We start from the raw sequence: 20,338 nt of genomic DNA, 5'->3' as shown, positions 1-20,338 counted from the left end.
ATGTCCATTTGGGGATATCATACTTAAAAGGAATTAGCCATATCAGTAGAAGTACAATCTCACTAATAGTTGAAGAAGATACTTCAGTGGGAAACATGTTTAGTCAGCTTTAAATATTTTATCCTGCAAGAGAGCTCACTAACCAGAATTGGAACAGGAGAGAGAAGGTATCAGAAAGGAGATTGGGGGTTAGTACACAGGAGGCCCCTGTAACTATTGGAGCTGATTAGTTAAGAGTTTTAAGCCATATGACACTTGGCTGCAGATACGTTATAAAAGTTATAAAAGTACTTTATAAAAGTAGTTACAAATTCAGTTTATGTACCGGGTTAGATATTAAAGTGCTATATGGCTTTAAGAGTCTTTGAGACTATGGTATTGCCATTGTAGAGAAGATTTCTCTTAAGTGCAGTGTTTGAATAGTAGATGTATTACAAAAAAGATACTACAGTAAGCCATAACAAAAAGTGTGTGTAGAGATTCTCAGGGCATTGTATAGCTTTATTTAGTGAGTCACTTATATGTTAGGTACTAGGCTGAGATTTGTGTCTATTATCTCATTTAATCCTAATAGCCTTAGGAGATGAAATGTATGCTGTTAATCCCCGTTTTCATATTCAGAAGATCCTTGAAGTTTAGAGAGGTTAACTAAACTTGTTAGAGTTTATAGTGTTAGTAAATAGCAGAGTATCATGTTACGACTTTGACTACCTCAAACTGAATTCAGCATGTGTCACAGGCCAAATAGTCTCATTCTTTACCTTCTCTTGAAACTATTCCTTATTGGTATAAGGGATTGCGATGAATGATTCTTCATAATTTTTAGACTGCTTTGTGTATCAGGCGTCTCTATATGTCCCGTAGCAAGACTGTGTTCACATTTATTACTTTCTGTAGTTATTTTGCTTGTGACAGAGGAAAAAGCCAAACACCTCTATTGCTGGCAAGTACTTTTTTCTACTAATGCCTTCCATGTGGGTCTTGCACCTTTTTCTGCCTACGCTTTCTCTATTTTGTATTAGAATTGCATGGGTTTCTTTGGCTGCCTTGACATACTTGCTTTCATTGACAGATGACACAAGTGGTGACTAGAGGCTGTAGTAGTAGGGAGAGTGCAGCTCTTAAGTGATACTGAGCACTCGCAGATGATACACTAGTCATTCATCTGCAAAAACTCACTCAGTTCTCATTGAAGCCTCTGCAGTAGGTAACTGCCATACCTTTTTACATACGAGGACACTGCATTCTATAGAATATCTAATTTCCCCAGAATTGTTTACATTGCTGGACCCAGAATCAAAACCAGGTTGTTCTGACTCTTTCCAGAGTACCCATGTATCTGATTTTTTTTTTCCACTAGTAGAGTTTGTTGGAATTATATTAAAGTTTATGGTTCTCATGCTTCTATATGAAGCCAGTGGGTTATTTTCTTGAGGTTTGTTGGCTGAGATTGGATGTTGGTCAGAAATAACAAGAGCCCAAACTATCTTTATCCCTCTTTCTACTCTCTATATGCTGTGTATTCTAAACTTGATTGAAAAATATGAAATTTTTTTTTAAGTTGACGGTGCTGCTTTTTTCCCCACAGATTGTTCATAAGAAATATGTTAATGGCTTAAGGACTCTCTTCATTATTGAAAGTTGACAGCACTTAGTTTGGGGCTTTATTTTCCCTCATTTCTAAGACAAAAGACTTTTTCTCTGAGTCATTGCCTTTGACTGTCACCCTTGTAGTAAGATTTATAATATTACATAGGTGTTTTTGCATACATACCCACACACAAAACTGAGAAATTTCACTAAGTAATACTTACCTTGCTGTATACAATTCTGTTTATCTTTTTATACTCTATTCCACTAAAAATTTCTGTCACCCATTAAACTCATTTTTATATTCTAATGTATCTTAGCCCACAGTTTGAAAAAACACTCATCTTGATTATTTCCAGGATTTTTTCTCCTTTCAACAAAATTATGTGTGGTGGTAGTAATAGGTGATGTCTGTTGGGTACTTTGTGCTAGGTGCTGCATTAGTGTTGTTTGTATTAAACTTGCCTTAATAATTCTCATTTTACAGATGAAGAAACAACGAAGAAACAACTTCTCATTCCTAGCAGATGGGGAGTCCGGATTTCCCAGACAGTTGATTATTGATCTTGTTCTTATCATTACTTTAACAGAAATTTAGTGTTTTTAAAAATTCAGGAACTATAACCCTAGGACCCAGCAATTGCACTACTGGGTATTTACCCCAAAGATACAAATGTCGTGATCTGTCGTGACAGGGACACCTGCACCCCAGAGTTTATAGTAGGAGTGTCCATAATAGCCAAACTATAGAAAAAGTCTAGATGTCCATCAACAGATGAATGGATAAAGAAGATGTGGTGTATATGTATACAATGGAATCTCATGCAGCCATTAAAAACACCGAGATCTTGCCATTTGCAAGGATGGGGATAGAACTAAATGCTATTATGCTGATGATCTCACTGATAGGAGGAATTTGAGAAACAAGACAGAAGATCATAGGGGAAGAGAGGGAAAAATGAGACAAGATGAAATCAGAAAAGGAGACAAACAATAAGAGACTCTTAATCTCAGGAAATGAACGGAGGGTTGCTGAAGGGGGGCGGGTAATTGGGTGATGGACTTTGGGGAAGGTATGTGCTATGGTAGTGCTGTGAATTGTGTGAGACTGATGAATCACAGACCTGTACCCCTGAAACAAATTGTATATTATATGTTAACTTTTAATGAAAAATGAAAATAATGAATAATAAATAAATAAAGTGAGTATACCTGTGGGGGGAAAAATTCAGGAACTATAATCTGAGTCTTCTTAGATCACCACCACAAGGTTGTATACTTCTGAGAGATTTCTCAGCCAACATGTCAATTAACTCTTTCTTATCTAAGATTATTAAATTTCAGTTTTGCTCTAGATCCAATTAAGAACTTAGTACATTACCTCTAACTTACTGCTTCGCTGGACATAGCACTTTATCTCTGTTCACTTATTTTTTGTTACTAAAAAAATATTTGGGTCCGGTCCCTCCATAACAGTTAAATATTGGTATACTTTCTTATTTGGGTCTTCATGTGTACACACACACACACATAATTGCATATATATGTGTATATTTTATATAACATTTAAAAACTTAGTTGTATAGTCTATCATCTTTAATATCTGTGTGCTATTTATTCCTCTAGGATAATGTAGTATTAATGAAATAATTTCTTTATTGTTAGGCAGTTATTGGAAAGAACTTGAGCTTTGGGTAGTGGTAGACCACAGATTAAATTTACCACCTGAATTATGATTTTGAGCAGATTCTTGAACTTTTATGCCTCAGTGTTCTCATGGGGAATTATAATAATCTAACTACCACAAAAGCAATTAGTGTTTCTATTTAAATAGGTAGTGTCAGTGCACATAGTTACAGTAAGGTATATCAATTTCAGCATAATTTCTGGGTCTCTATATCCAAGGAAGGTATTGATCTAGATATCAGCGAAACTTTTTGCCTTGCAAAAGGTAGAAACTGATGAATTTATGCTTCAAAGAAGTCAGTAAAGTATGAGTAACATTCATTGAGCTTTAAAAGGTAATTTTTTTCAGCCTCTGGTTTTGAAACTTCTCTCTCTGCCTGCAGTAGTGTTTTTCTTTATAAGTTATATCAAATACAGATTTTTGGCTTTAAGATCTAAAAAAGTCATTTGTAAAGGAAAGCAAAGACCGTCTAAAAAGAAACTTAAATGTGACAGAGGCATCGTAGTGCTTACAAGTAAGAGATATTTCAAGGGCGATCATCTGTAAAGCACTGAAACATGGCTCTGCCTCCTCTACGTACCACTCGCTGAGTTTGACACTTCCTGAGAGCTCAGAAATTTGTTAAATTAATGAAAAATTACCCAAAACTGCATTTCTACCTCCTAACCTCCTGCTTCTTTACCAGTTGGCTTTTGAAATCACTTTCAAAAACTAGTATCTTAGTATCTGTTCAGCCACCTAATAGTCAAACCATGCACCTCTGACCACATTTGACATGGCAAATGCCTTTAATTTCTGGTATTTATCCTGATATTATTCATTTGTGCAACCCCTTTGTCTATACCACAGTGACATTTTGATACATCCTAGCTTATGTGTTCTTTCTTGGCTTTCTTCTTACCACAAATTTCTTCTCACCCACACTCATGGTCTTGACTCTGTGACTTTTCATTTTCTAGACTGGACCATTTCTGTGTTCAAGAGCCGTATTCTCATGTCTGCCTGAACTTCAGTATAAATTGAATATGTTTAGTCATTATCCCTGAGTCAATAGATAGATAGATAGATAGATAGGCAGGCACAGATGCCTGCTTCATGTTTTTGTCTGTATTCCCCATCATAATGGTCTCGTATATATTTAATCTAAAAGCAGCATTGTATTAAGGGTATAAATGTGCTATTAGGAATTGTGAGCTATAGGGGCAGCTGTGTGGCTCAGTTAGTTAAGTGGCTGCCTCAGGTTATGATCCCAGGGTCTTGGAATCCAGGCCCTTGTTGGGTTCCCTGGTCCTCTGGGAGCCTACTTCTCCCTCTCCCTCTGTCTGCCACTCCCCTTGCTTGTGCTCACTCTCTCTGTCAAATAAATAAATAAAATCTTTTAAAGGGGGGGTGGATTTTGAGCTATAAAATCTACAAATTATAATTCAAACCCATTCCCTGGGCATCATCCGAAACAGATGTGTAAGTAACCCTTTTGAGTATCATCTTAAACAGGTAGAAGAGAATCTGTGTTAGTTGTTAATATGGATTTTTTTCCCTCTCAACTTTTTATATAAATTCTGGTTAATTAACATATATGGTAAAATTGGTTTCAGGTGTAGAATTTAATGATTCCACACTTCCATACCGCACCCAGTGCTCATCCCAGCAAATGCCCTCTTTAATACCCATCACCCATTTAGCCTACCCCCACCCTCCTTCCTCCAGTTGTTAACATGATTAAATAAAATTATACACCACTAAATTTAATTCATCCTTATACATCATAGGCCCTCAGATGCTGGTTCCCTCCTCTCTTACCAAGTCATCCATCCTTCTTCATGAAATAATTAACATCCTTTTTACTGGCTCTTTGATAATAGCACTTGAGGGTTCTCTTGCTGGTGTTTTGCATGAATGGTTATAGTGCTGTATGATATAGTCTGTATTTTTAGTTTTTAACAAGTTGTAATTTAAATAGAGACTATGGAGTATTTTATGCGATGGTACATTGGTCTGTCTTGTGTGCTCAGTTGGCTGAGGTTTTTTAATAAGGCAAGTTGCTCACTGCTGAAGTAATCAAGGAGTGCTATTCGATACATTAAATGAGTACTTTTTGCTTAGGTTTCATGAAAATATGATTCTCTAAGCTTTTAATGACCAGAGAAGTAGTTCTCACTGTTGTTCATTCCTAAAGATCATGTATAAACTTTTTTGCATCCCTTTTCTCTGCATTAAGTTACAGAGAAGAAAATAGAACAGCAGTAATAACAATTGCCTTAATAAATTTTATGACTTATAAATGGTAAGAAAATATCCTTTATAAAAATGCATACTATATATCTTATGCAGTGTTTATATTTTTAGAATTTGTATTTAAATTTTAATATTTTAAATTGTTTTTTCATTTCCCATCATTTTATATTAGTCTCAAAGATTACTGTCTCCTTTCTAATTGTTTTCTGTTAATGAGCATTCTCAAGGATAACTTTTATTACCTTGGTAAAGAAATAATAAAGAACTGTGACCCTCTTCAGAGAATAACATTTTTTAAAACTAATTCCTTTGTTTACTATCTATGTTTTCCCCAATTTTTAAAATCTTAATATTACTTACGAAAGAATTCTAGTTTTCTCTGCTTAAACCAGAGTATCTAATTCTTGTATTGATTATCTCTGGCATTCCATGCCTTTTCTAATATTACTGTTACTGTTATCTGTAGTCCCGTTGTGTCTATAGTTGTGTGAAAAGCTGTGAAAATTTTCTGAATTTTGGGGGTATATTGCCAAATAGGGCTGTTTACCTTACAAAAAGAGACTTTTGTACTTTAGGTTATTAACTTCTTAGTGATCTAGTAAAGATCTGTGTCTTAGAGATTACATATGTGGAGTATCAACATTGTTTGGAAATATGATTCATATATAGCCCTGAAACTTAATTATTTCACAGTATCTTTTTAGGAGTGCCTTTGTTGACTCCTTTGGTTAAGCATATGACTCTTGATCTCAGCTAGGTCTGGATCTCAGGGTGGTGAGTTCAAGCCACACTGTGTTGGGCTCCATATTGAGGGTGGAGCCTACTTTAAAAAAAAAAAAAAATCCCACAGATTATCTTTATAGAAGTCCTAGGGTGAGTGTGTGCCCATGATTAAACAAAATGCAAATGGGCACCCGGGTGGCTCAGTTGGTTAAGCTGACTCTTGGTTTAGGCTCAGGTCCTGATCTTAGGGTCCTGGCGTGGAGCCCCCTACATGGGCTTTCTGCTCAGTGGGGAGTCTGCTGGTTTCCTCTCCCTCTGTGTCCCCCACCCTGTGAGTATGTGAGCATGGCCTCTTTCAAATAAATAAATTTTTTTTTAAACCAAAACAGAAACAAACAAAAGAATTTAAGAAGCTAGATACAAGCTTCTTAATGTCAGGATTTTATCTTTGTAACTCTCTGTGGTCTCTGATTATGTCTTGTTTTGATTTAAATATTGGGGGGAAAAGTGTGCATGTGTGGTTGAATCTCATGGGGAGCACCTTATTGTTGGATTTACTGTCATGAGATTTGGTAAATATGGTGCTGTTTTTATGCCTGACTAAATCAAGAAATTGTGAATTCCAGCATTTTCAATTTCTTGCCTAATTTAATACATCTTTCTCCAAATGAACCTTAGAATTATTTGAAGTTCTCCAAAATCTCAATGAGGTTTGCATTAAATATTGAGTCATACTATTGCCAGTCTCAGAAACCCCTGGTATGTTTCCATTCAAATTATTTCTGAGTTCTCCAGTAAAATTTTCTAGGTGGTTTTTTTTCTTTCTTGCTCTTTTTAGTATCTTTTCCATTGTATTTTCTTGGTAGCGATGCAGGGATATAGGAAAGTGCTTGGATTTTCTTTACGAGCTGAATTGTTCAGCTTAGTTCCAAAAGTTATTCTTTTGATTAATAAATTGTATTATCTTTGCAGAAGTGGGAGGAATTGACCTCTAACTTCTAATTTCTAAATTATTTTTGTTTTTTAAGCTCTTTTCACTTATGGATATGAAACCTCCCATCTCTCGAGCCAAGATGATTCTTATCACTAAAGCTGCTATTAAAGCTATTAAGGTAAGAATAAAATATATTTAATTCAAAAAATGTTTTTGAAATTTTGAAAATACTTTTAAACGTGAGAATTCATCCTCTAAGTTTAGGTGTGAATCAAAGAAGTAACTAGCTTTTGCTGAAGACACGTGATAATACGGTACAATATATTTGAAATGTAATACATTATTTCAAAATCTGCTTTTTTCCTTTTTTGTTGTTTTAGTATCTCCCATTTATATTTTTTCCAACTTTATTGATGTATAATTGACAAAATCAAATTTATTTTAAAATATTTGTTTAAATACATTATTTTTTTAAACGATGGTTTGATACACATTATGAAATGATTAACACAGTCAAGCTAATTAGCACATCTGTTGCCTCATGTATTTGCTGTTGTGTGTGTGTCAGAAAGTTGAATAGAAGTAGAGAGTAGAATGAAAGGATATATTCTTTGTTTTAGTTAATTCTTGCCATAAATCACCTGAGTATTAGCCTCATATTTACTTTAAAAAAAAAACAACTCAGTCTCCACGAAGTTAAATGCTTTCCTCAAGATCACACCTAAGTAGCTGACTCACTTTAGAAACTGCATTATTTAGTTCCAGTTCTACTGTTCTTATCAGGCTCAGAGTTGCCTGAATACACTGCCTTATTAAGGTTTATTGATTAAAAATCTTTAATAAAAGGACCTTTTGGGGGTATTTTTGTAGTTTCTGTTTTGATTAATTCTCTTCTGATTCATGAATGTTCACTTACTGATTAGGGATTATTTGTCATGGTTCATTCAGTATTTTGAGAATTCACATTGTGCAAATTTTAAGGTTTGAAGTATTTTCTAATTATATTACTGAATATGTAGAAATATGTAAACTGCACAATAATTTTCTTTTAATTCTTTTCAGCTTTATAAGCATGTAGTTCAAATAGTAGAAAAGTTCATCAAAAAGGTAACTATCCATTTCCTTATTACTTCATTTTAGTTATGATCAGTATTTGTAATTTACTTTGTAAATTGTAATTTGGTTGCTTGCTTCTAAAGCCACTCTACCAAAAAAGTTGTCACTGGGTGTTCTTATTAATCGCGTGAGTTTGTTTTTTAACCGAAAATGTATAGCAGTGCTGTTTATTAATTAGTATAAGGTGGGCACTCAACAAGTTTCCTGTGTACTCAGCATGACTCTTCTCTGAGTCTGATACGCCTCCTGTGCCATTTGCCCTGTTTACTTCGTTGACCTTTAACTCATCTTGAAGTAGTTCAAATGAAATCAGTTTGTAAAATTTTCCAACTTTTTCCTGCTCCTATCATAATTAAATCATTTTTCACTTCTACAGTTGTATTTGGTTTTATAACCATGCAGTTAGCATACATCTGTCTCACCAGAGGAGGACTGAGAACAGAGACTTAATAAACCTCTCTGTCTTCCCCTCCCCTCCCCAAAACCTGGAGCTGTGTTTTGTAGTACAAACCAGTAAATGTGCGTGGCATTGTCTTTAATCCATGGCCTTTGAATAATAACTGAGAGTTAGGAGTTAGAGTCCCAACAGACCAAAAAAATGATCAGGAGAAGTTTTTATAGTAGCAAATCAAAGTACCAATAAGTAAAATGGAAAAAAATTAAAATTACCTGTTTGCCACCACCCCAAATTACTATGATATTTATATTTGGACCTACTCCTTTTTTAATTCTGTACACGTACATTCATAAAAGAAACTGGTGACATCAATAGCTGCTTTCCCACTGAATTTATCATAAAATGTCTGCAAAAAGTACTCCATTGCATGATTGTTTCCACAATTTACTCAGCTAGTTCCTTTTGGACATTTCAACTTCAGGGGCTGGCCTTAAGGAAAAAATTAGCCACATCTTAATGGTTTTCCTTTTGATAAATTTCTAGATGTAGAATTGTAGGATCAAATAAGGCTTTGCTTTTATTGCTAAATCATCATCCATAAAGGTTGTACCACCAGAAATATATATGTGTCTGTTTCTCCTTTCTTCTTATTAATTTGGTGGGCGAAAAATGTGATCTCTCCTTTCAGTATTTCTTTTCTCTGGTACTATACTTGAGTAGATTTAAAATTGATGTTACTAAAACTATCTTTTTGATAACTTTAAGAGGTAAGAAATTATTTTTTTAAGCAGGATGAATTGGGAGTTAGAAAGTATCATAAGTGGATTTGTGTGGAAGTGGCTTAGGGATTGGTAAAAGTAATGTTGATTTTGGGAAATTGTTGGGGGAGAGAGGGATCAGAGGAAAGTAAAATATTGGGGATCTGGAGAGTCAGGAGAATTGGTAGTTCTGTACAGGCCTGTGGGAAATTTGACAAGCTAGCCAGTAAAAGAACCAAACACTCAAACAGTTTCTAAATAGAAACAGTCATTGGATACACAGAGTTTATCCACATAAAAGAGAGATTATTTGGCATCAAATTGTGATTTTGCTTTTCTTGTATTAACTTTGCATCTTTATCTTTGTAGTGTAAACCAGAATACAAGGTTCCAGGATTATATGTAATTGACTCAATTGTGCGACAGTCTCGTCATCAGTTTGGAACTGATAAAGATGTTTTTGGGCCAAGATTCTCTAAAAACATAACCGCCACATTCCAATATTTATATCTTTGTCCATCTGAAGATAAGGTATAGTTAATAATTTTTAAATTAAAACTTGTATTATTTCTATATTTAAATGTATGAAAATGTATATTATATATTTGAAAGAGAATTATATGTGAACTTGAAATAAAACCCAGTGTTTTCTCTTGTGGCCATCTCATGTTTATGTATTTTCTTGTGAAATTCTTCTGGAATGTTGTACTGTTGAAAAGGGAGTTGGAAATATTGACTTGTAGTTCAGTGATAAATTCTGCCATAGAAAAAGTCAGTATTTATCTCATATTGTTGCTTATTGCAGAAAGAAGGGACCAATAATTGATGGCTTTTCCTAGCATTTTGAGAGGCTGGAGCATAAATGGTATTCATTAGCAATCAGACTACAGTATTTAATTCCTCATTTTTACAGCTGACTTTACTATGTACTATAAAAAGGGTAGAAGAAAGAATATTATAGACATGATAACTGGACTCCCAGCAGGTGGGAGAAATACACTGCTAAATCCACTCAGAAGAATGAAGACATTTACAGTGAACACTGTATAAATTTGGGTGTTGTGGATTCTCTATTTATATTCTTAGACGAATGTTCTTAATGGAAAAAAATATACAAGACAAAAAAATCATTTCCTGAGTAGGACATAAGAGTTATTTTTCCCATGAATAGCACATCTTCTCTCGATTGCCATTATATTTACTGGGCCATAAAATGACTTAGCTATCGGTTAAAGGCCATTTTCTTAAATATTTTAACGGTTAAAATCATCCTGAAGAAATTCTTCTTCACTTCATTTACTTTTTCTAAGATAATTACTTCTTTTTGTCAGTGACGGTTTTTCTTTGTAATCATAAATACAATGAAAGCCTGAGGTAGATTTTTTTATCATGTTTGTTTTTATTATCTAGCTTATATTTTTTTCTGTTTCTTTTTCCCCCTTGCTTTTTAGTTTATACTACTGAAGAAAGGCTGATTAGGGTAGTTTTAACCAGGTGGTAATTCTAAAGATACATTTTTTTTATTTAGGAAACAGACTTAGTATGGAATTATTAGCTTAGAGATTTCTTTCTTTTTTAGAGGTATAATACATTATTTGTGAAAATATTTATTGTATATTCATGTTTTATTGCACGTAACAGAGTAAAATAGTTCGTGTGCTGAACCTTTGGCAAAAAAATGGAGTATTCAAAATTGAAATTATTCAGCCTCTTTTGGACATGGCTGCAGGAACCAGTAATGCCGCCCCAGTAGCAGAAAATGTTACTAATAATGAAGGTATGGCCAAGTATATCTGTCAACTTAGAAAAATACTTGTATAACTTGTACATGAGAAGTTTGTGGTCTGATTATATTGGTGGAATTTTTCCATAACAAAGACTTTTGAATTTACATCTTGGAAGGAATGGTTTTCTTTTCACAGTTCTTATTTCTAATAAAAATAAGCTCTTTCATGTATTTGCTATAGTACAGATCTAGTACCATGATCTTTATTTTTCCTGTATGTTAAACTAAATGCAGTGTTCAGTAAAAAAGCTAATGGAGTTTAAAAAGGAAAATTTGAAGATAAAAGTTTTTGCCGGTCTTCATGGCCTTTTCTTTTTTAGGTTCACCTCCACCTCCAGTTAAAGTTTCTTCTGAACCGCCCCAAGCCACTACAAACTCTGTACCAACTGTACCACAGCTGCCTAGCTCTGATGCTTTTGCAGCTGTGGCCCAACTGTTTCAGACAACTCAAGGTCAACAGGTAAACTACCATCTCAAGATTAAATTCCATGCAGTTAGGTACTATTTTCAGTTTTTATTTTCCATTCCTAACTAATGAACATGTTCAAGGGAGGAAATATTTCTCCTTTTCACCTAGAAAAGCACTTACAAGGCAGGTAACAGCATAGGGATAATGGGCAGTGAGGGGCAGGTGAGAAATAAGGGAGCTGTGTGCTGAGCAGTAGCAGAGCCCTGCGGAGAGAACTTCAGAACTGCTGGCTGGTTGGTATTGTTGCTCATGGTTTTAGCATTTCAGACTGACTTCAAAATTCTTTTGGGGTTGGAGATACTTTTTACATTTTCCTAGAAACATTTCTTCACCTTGTTCACAGTTCAGTGTATTTTCTCTTTTTGACTGTTGTTTTCTGCCTGTTGGGGTATCAGCATACATGTTTAACCTTAAATGACACACATTGTGTCCCTGGTATTTACAACAGACTTAACCTTTACTAAAAGGTGTATTCTTTTTCCAGTTTACTTTGTACCTGTGCTGTTTTGAGTTACCTTTAAGATTTTTTTTTTTTCCAGTAAATCAACCTTTGATACTGTGATTATACTTTGTTATGTGGTTTATCAGTTCTCCCATTCTTTAAGCTTCAGCAGATCCTTCAGACTTTTCAACAGCCTCCAAAACCGCAGTCGCCGGCCATTGACAATGCCGTGATGGCTCAGGTCCAGGCTATCACAGCTCAGTTAAAGACCGCTCCTGCACAGCCGCCTGAACAAAAAGCTGTTTTCCCCCCACCTGAGCAAAAAACTGCATTTGACAAGGTAGGCATTCTTCTCTTACATAACCTACCTTGACTGTTCATACCACTCAATTTAGCATATGGAAGTTACTTCTCTCTTTCCCTCTGGATTGTTCATTTTGTTGTTTTGTGGCTTAAAGGATTTCCACCCCTCCTTGACAGCAAAACACTGATTATTTTTCCTGGCTGTAAGTGTGTACTATATACTCAGTGCAAAAATTTTAAGTAAATTGGAAGTAGGAAAGTCAACAGGAGAACTTTCACCATTAACCCCTGTACTTAGAGATAACTACTGTAAGTTTTTGCTGTATGTCTCTTCTGAACTAATTTCCTGTGGATAGGTTTTTCTTTATTGGGTCATAGTATGTATGTATATTATAATATATAATATATGCATGTTTTATGCATAATATATAAATATATACGCACACAGTTTTTAACTTGTCTTGATCTTAATTCTCTTGTCATTTTGAAGGTTTAGATTTAGGTCTACATTTTTACTGAATGCCTACTGTGAGTATTCATTACACGTGCACCTCACAGTTTAGCCATTCCCCCTGTTGACAGAGACTGAGGTTGCCTTTTGCTTTTTGCTCTTAGAACTTACCGTATATAACTTGAGAGTTTCCTTGATTCAGTGTCTTCCAGCTGCTCTGTTGGAGGCATGTTTAAGGAGCTGCAACTAAGGATAGAGATGTGCTGGATTCATAGAGCTCAGAGCTTCCGCGGAAATGTCAGCCTAGACAACTCTGTCTTACCTGTTTTATGTCTTGTCTGTTTATTGGGTTTATGACTATATAAAATTTCATTTTTTTGGTCTCACTGCCAAAAATACAAATGTTTGAAAACCCTAGAACTAAGTGAAATCTTTTAGCTTAATCATCTGTAAAATGTTTTATTCTTTCCAGATTTTAATTTTAAGACATAATTTTATTGCTGGTAGTCCAAATTAAGAATCCATTTGGTAAATACTAGTTGTCATTATATCTTCATGATTTATGAACAAACTCACTAAAAGAAGTTTGGATAAAATTTGAAGTCGAAAAAGAGTGCATGCTTATAGGGAAAAAACACAATACAGGAAGTTCTAAAGTGAAAAGGGAAGCAATTACCTGCTTGGAACAGGTTTGTGTATGTTTTTTCAGAGTTTAAGAAAACTCTCCACTCATATATTTTTTTAATTTTATATTTTCTTTTCGTAGTTTTATGTTCGTCTCTTCCTTCCATCTGGAACCTATTTTAGAATATGGTTCAAGATAGTTGTATCTTGAACTTTTTGGAAGTAGCCAATTCTCCCTCCCTATTTTTGTCATACATTGAATTCTCATTTGTTTCTGTGTCTGTTTCTGGGCATTTGAACTCTGTTGTGTCCTCCTAATATTATTTCTGCATCATAACAGTTTAACTACTTGCAGCTTCTGTACTAGATTATTTCATTTCCAAGTATTACACTCATACCCACACACATGCAAAGTGAGAGAGGGACAGATTGGTTAATTTGTAAGGAATTGTTTGACACAGTTGCGGAGGCTGGCAAATTTGAAATTTGTAGGGCAGAAGGCAGGCTGGAAATTTAGGCAAGAGTTAATGTTGCAGTTCTGAGTCTGAATTCTACAGAGCAAGGTTTTTATGTTGCTGTCTTGAGAATTCCTTCTTGGGGAAACCAAAGTTCTTACTTCTAAAGCCTTCACTGAGTGGTTGAGGCCCACCCATATTATGGAGGGTATTTCTTTATTCAAATTCTATTAATTTAAATACTAATCACATTTTTAAAAGACCTTCACAGGAACATTTAGATGAATATTTGATCAAACAACTGGGCATGGAATTGATAAAATTAACCATCACATCATACTTTTCAAGATGAACTTTAACATAAATTTTAGAATTTATAAGTTAATTTAAGAAGTACCAAGAGCTTTACACAGAATATCCATTTATTAAAATCCGTTTTCATACAAGTCTTTTACATTTATTACATCATTTATTTCCAAGATGTTTAGTCATTTTTCCTGTTTGTTTCTTTTATCTTTTAAATGTTCATAATACTAAACACTTAGTTTTTTAGTTGGTTCTCAGATTTCTGGGTAGGTGCTAAATTTGACTTCTCCTCTTCAATATGTATGCCTATTTCTTTTTCTTATTGTACTGGTGGCTGGGATTTCAAAAAATACTGAATAATAGTAATGCTGATGGAGTCCTTTGTTTGTCAAGTGGTTTGGCTGGTCAGTGTTTGTCAGTTACATGAAGTTCAGAAAAAGAAATTCTGTGATTTTCCATTGACTAAAAGGTCTGTTTTAAGCTAGTAGAACAGCTTCAGCTGCTTCACAGATCTTCACTTTCCTAAAAAGCAACAAAAATGTCTTTGAATCTTAGTTTTAATTTTTTCAAATCATTTTCAAAGCAATAGCTTTAAATCTTAAAACTTTGAAGAACATGTCTATGTGTGAAAAACAGTAAAGGCCAGAAGTTTTGTTTTTTGTAGATAGTCTAGACCTGAGTTTTAATTTTGACTCCCATCATTGACTCTGTCTTGATGCTGAGTCACTTAAGTATTCATTGTGCAGCACTGTAAAAGTGACGGCAGTGTGTAGGCTTTGCTGCTTTGAGGGTTAGATGATATGCTAATGTGTGTAAGACAACAAGGTGTCTGGGTTGTAATTCGATCACTCAGTTACTATAAGAATTTTTTTTTAAGATTTTATTTATTTATTTGACAGAGAGCATGCACAAGTAGGCAGAGCAGGAGGCAGAGGGAGACAGAGGGAGAAGCAGGCTCTCCGCTGAGCAGGGAGCCTGATGTGGGGCCCAATGGGATCATGACTTGAGCCAAAGGCAGACGTTAACCGCTTAACCAACCGAGCCACCCAGGCGCCCACTGTAAGAACTTTTAATGACATGGCCTGGCATTACAAAGAAACAATGTTATCCAAGAAGGGGACTTCCTTTCCCAATTCAGAAATCTCTTATCCAGTAAACTAGAACCATAATTTCTAGGCAGAACTTACCACAGAACAACACAAGTTTAGGAATTTGAGGTTGAAAATCCATGACCAGAATGGGCACAGCTTGAGGGAAAAGACTGCTTGTTTGAATGCCAGAGATTGGGAGATTTGAAGTCAAAAAGAGCAGTGTCCACATCCTAGTTCTACTATTTGGTGGCTCTGTGGTCTGAGTAATGTTTCTTAATCACCTGGGTCTTAGATTCCTTGTCTATAAAAAGAAGAAATTATATCTAAGCTATGTGTACATTGCAGGCCTCTTGTGATGGATGAAGTATCATACATAGATATGTAAACAGTAGATGGTGGTAGGAGTAGGTGTTTGTGATGTTACCTTCCTTCCTTTCTGAACAAATGTCATCTTATTTTTAAATGGCTCTTCTAGACATGTGATCTTGTGACGTGTTGAGCTAGCTTGCTTGTTTCCTTCCTTCCTTCCTTCCATGTTTCTGGTACTCTGACATGAGCTCTGAAGTTTTAAGGAAGAAGTTGGTGCCCAGGGAGTAAATTCTTCATGGCCGTGTCTGTGCCATTCTCTTTTTTCTTTGTCATATTAGTATGTTTTTGAGCAAGCAGCATATGGACATTTTTCTTTACGGATTTATAGTGGTTGGATAAGACGGTCTTAGTACATTTTACAGTTAACTGAAAATGTACACCCATTTTCATGTGTGCAAAGTTCCAAACGTTTTTAGTGTGTGAATATTTTAATATTTATATTGCTAAATTAACTATAAAATAAGTGTATAGAAAATAATCAGAAAACACTGCATTTATAATTGGTGAAGAAAAACAGTAAAAAATTATTTTTCAGGGGTGCCTGGATGGCTCAGTGGGTTGAAGCCTCTGCCTTCGGCTCAGGTCGTGATCCCAAGGTCCTGGGATCAAGCCCCGCATTGGGCTCTCTGCTCAGCAGGGAGCCTGCTTCTCCCTCTCTCTCTGCCTACTTGTGATCTCTGCCTGTCAAATAAATAAATAAAATCTTGGGGCGCCTGGGTGGCTCAGTAGGTTAAGCCACTGCCTTCGGCTCAGGTCATGATCTCAGGATCCTGGGATTGAGTCCTACATCGGGCTCTTTGCTTGGCAGGGAGTCTGCTTCCCTCTCTCTCTGTCTGCCTCTCTGCCTACTTGTGATCTCTGTCTGTCAAATAAATAAATAAAATCTTTAAAAAAAAATTCTTTTTCAGATGACATTTGTGTGGCATTGGTTTGTCTGTGAACCAGGGTGCTAAGGGGCGAGTGGAAACATGAGATAGTACATTACTGTGCTGGGATCATAGGTGATAGGAGATATCTGTTGTTTTTTATCAAGTCTTTTGTCTAGTGTATCCCAGCCCAACTTTATTATTTTTTTTTCCAATCCCAATTTTAAAATGGAATATTGATGTACCTATTCCAGAAGCTACTCGATAGATTTGATTATGATGATGAGCCAGAGGCTGTGGAGGAATCCAAGAAGGAAGATGGTGCCACCGCTGCCACCGCTCCACCTGCCATGGCTGTTGCGCCTCCCGCACCCTCCGCTACCACGCCGGCCCCCGCACCTGCCGCTTCCCCTCCACAGGCACCCTTGTAAGTTCTTTCCTACGCTCCTCCATGGGTAGAGTTGGGAATCGTAATCAGGCATAAGACAAGTGCAATTGATCGTTGGCACAGCATGGTGATTAGGTAGGGGTGCCAACCTGCCCAGAGTCTAAAGTCTGCATTATAACTTGCCTCCCCCCAAAACTTTACATAGCCTACTCTTCACTGGAAGCCAAACCTGTACACACACTGTGTTCTTCGAATAAAGTAAGCTAGAGGAAAAACAGGAAAATATGTTTACAGTACTGTTCTGTAGCCAAAAACTGTAGTGGACTCACATAATTGAAACCCATGTTTTCAAGGGTCAACTATAACTTCAGTAGCAAAGTCATTTTTCATATAGTCATTGTTTTTTAAAATGATACTTGGGTTTTCTTTTGAATGGGGAGGAGATGCTATCAGATTTATAGTTAAAAATGGCGTTTACATTGGGAATAATGCTCGATGTGTAAATTAATGTAGGCAAGTACATGATTCAGTAAGATGTTAATTTTTTTTAATTAAATTCATTTTCAGCATAACAGTATTCATTATTTTTTCACCACACCCAGTGCTCCATGCAATCCGTGCCCTCTATAATACCCACCACCTGGTACCCCAACCTCCCACCCCCAAGATGTTAATTATTAATGACTCCTGAACAGCATTCTTAATGTCTCTGAGTATAAATGTGGCTTAGAATCTTACGTGTTTTTGAATGGACAAAATGAAGATAGCTCCTATTTTTTTAGTGGGTTTCCTGGAGATGGCATGCAGCAGCCAGCATACACACAGCATCAGACTATGGATCAGTTTCAGCCTCGAATGATGACGATGCAGCAGGACCCAGTGCATCATCAGGTATACACATTTTTCTTGCCACTGAGTTTTAATATGTGAGGATCTGTTCATTAGAGCATACGGATTACCCCTCCCAGCCCACTGTTAGTTAGCTGTGTGCTTGGCTAAGTAGTACTGCAGCCGCAGTCAGAGCTGTTGTGCAGGAGATTGACTTGAGTTATTATTTATAAAAAACTTTAATTAAAACAAGCATACTAAATATTACATGCTTATAATTTAATAACAGGTAGTTTTGTTAAAACCATTTAGAGAGAGATTATAGCTCTGTTTTAGGTACCTGACCTGCTTAATGGTGTAGCTTTTTCCCTTGTGAGGATCTTTTTTGGGAGTTAGATGTTTGAGATGCTTTAGAGGGTTTTTAGCTCTCCACATTCAGGAGTGTAGTTTGAAATCTGCAGTGAAAGGAACTCTGGAAAATTGCAAGAAGTTCGTAGGGGTTTGCTATTATTGGGCTTATTTTAGCAAATCCTTTATTCAGAGTTTCCTAAACTTGACTGCACAGCTAAATGACAGAGGTAGGGATCTAATGCTAAAGTCAAATCTAAAGAATCTGTATTTATTTTTTTTTAATGTACAGATTCTGTTTTATAACCAGCCTTGGGAAGTACTACTTCGTATCCTTGGTTTAGAAAGGGTTCTGAGAAATACTCTGAAGAGTATGTTCATGTTCTTATGTGTATCGTGTTTGATCCATTCTGTAATTTGCTAGTAGGAAATTGATACTGTGCTTTTTAAAAGATTTTATTATTTTGAGAGAGCAAGAGAGCACAAGCAGAGAGGAGGGAGAAGGAGAAGCAGACTTTCCACTGAGCAGGAAACCTGATGTGGGCCTTGATCCTAGAACTGTGGGATCATGACCTAAGCCAAAAGCAGATACTTAACCAACTGAAACCAACTGAACCACCCAGGAGCCCCTATAATTATACTTTTAATATTGTCCATATTGGAATGGCACATGCAGACATACGTTACGTTGTGGTTTACTCTCATTAATAATATGATCTTTTTGAACCCTAAAAGTAGGGATGTTTATTGAAATTCCCCTTGGAGTAAATTTTTAAAAAGTGAACCTGTACATCAGTGCTATAGCTACTCTCCCTCTCAATTGACTTAATTGCCTTTGAGGTGGAAGGGAGACAGATTGCAGTACAGTACCTCTCTGAATTTTAAGTTTATTCAGTCACATTGTTCCTCTTATAAATGAAATTATGTCTTTAAATATATGAAGTCAAGCCTTTGTATTCATAATTTTAAAAATGAGTTCTAGAATTTTTAACCTATATACGTGATGTAAATTCTTCAGATAAATACTACACTTAGGGAAATTGTTAATCGTTATTGTATGTCACTACACGGTTTTTGCTTGATCAAAATTGCCTGAAGATATTTTAGTTTTACATCAAGTAACTAAGGACTTTCCAAATTATTTTAGGTAGCTTTTACTTAAAATCTACTCACGTGCTTTCTTTAAAAAAAAAAGGTTCCACTTCCTCCTAATGGACAGATGCCAGGATTTGGCCTTCTTCCTACACCTCCATTTCCTCCCATGGCTCAGTCTGTGATTCCTCCAACTCCACCTGTGCAACAGCCTTTCCAAGCTTCTTTTCAGGCACAGAGTGAACCACTAACACAGAAGGCACATCAGGTAAAACTTTATTCTCCGATTGGTTATCTTTGTGGTTGCTTTGACTTATGTGCAGATTCCTGCCTGTTTGCTTTGTTATCTTCATTTTTGAATGTGAAGAAAGACTTCTTTGGGCACATATTCACCCTTTCTGTGCCTAAAGCTTTTCATCTGGAAAGTGGACATAGTAATAACCAATTTCCGTAGAATTCTGTGAGGATTGAGTCAGAGTCCAGAATGCTTAACTAGAATGCCTAGTTTACCACTGTAATCAATGGTTTAATAAAATTATATGTAACCTATATGAATTTCCAGAAGTAGAGAAGTGTTTCTTCTAATCTTGTAAACCATACAAAAACTTTTTTCTCTCACTGATGGACAGTCATTATTAAACTAGTTAGTAAATTATTAAACTAGTAATGTGGTGTCAAGTATTCAACCAGAATAAAACTGTCGAGGCAAAGGATTTGTAATTTAGCATTTTTTAGATTTTGTCTTCTTGCCTTTATAATTTCCATTTCTCTCATTTAATGATGGGTGGTTGTTTTAGTTCTTTTTGTTTTTATTGGTTTTTAAAGGAAATGGAAGTCGAACAGCCTTGTATTCAAGAGGTTAAGCGGCACATGTCTGATAACAGAAAGTCAAGATCTAGGTCAGCATCCAGGTAATCGATAGAAAATATTTTTCCAATCCTGTGTGTCTTAGGAGACAAATTAAAATCAAACTGGATTATTTTTAGATATACAACATTAATAAAGTAACAGTTAGTGTATTTGTATGTCTGTGTAGAGTGGGAGCAGAAGTAGTGATGTGAAAACTAAGACCTGTCATCT

The 20,338-nt window shown here is 35.6% G+C and overlaps 1 protein-coding gene across 3 annotated transcripts in view; it reads left to right on the top strand.

Annotated features, from left to right (window-relative positions):
- Window positions 1–20,338, top strand: part of SCAF4 (SR-related CTD associated factor 4) — a 70,573-nt gene that overhangs the window by 14,919 nt on the left and 35,316 nt on the right. For all 3 annotated transcript variants that reach the window (XM_059392252.1, XM_059392251.1, XM_059392249.1), the window contains exons 2-11: window positions 7,264–7,347; window positions 8,232–8,276; window positions 9,810–9,971; window positions 11,082–11,217; window positions 11,547–11,686; window positions 12,301–12,477; window positions 16,857–17,029; window positions 17,773–17,881; window positions 19,362–19,526; window positions 20,084–20,169. In XM_059392252.1, coding sequence (XP_059248235.1) covers window positions 7,264–7,347; window positions 8,232–8,276; window positions 9,810–9,971; window positions 11,082–11,217; window positions 11,547–11,686; window positions 12,301–12,477; window positions 16,857–17,029; window positions 17,773–17,881; window positions 19,362–19,526; window positions 20,084–20,169 — 1,277 coding nt within the window. The remainder of the gene's footprint in view (window positions 1–7,263; window positions 7,348–8,231; window positions 8,277–9,809; window positions 9,972–11,081; window positions 11,218–11,546; window positions 11,687–12,300; window positions 12,478–16,856; window positions 17,030–17,772; window positions 17,882–19,361; window positions 19,527–20,083; window positions 20,170–20,338) is intronic.

This window comes from Mustela nigripes, chromosome 2, assembly GCF_022355385.1.
Source record: "Mustela nigripes isolate SB6536 chromosome 2, MUSNIG.SB6536, whole genome shotgun sequence".
Lineage (NCBI taxonomy): Eukaryota > Metazoa > Chordata > Mammalia > Carnivora > Mustelidae > Mustela > Mustela nigripes.
This window is presented reverse-complemented; position numbering and strand designations above follow the sequence as displayed.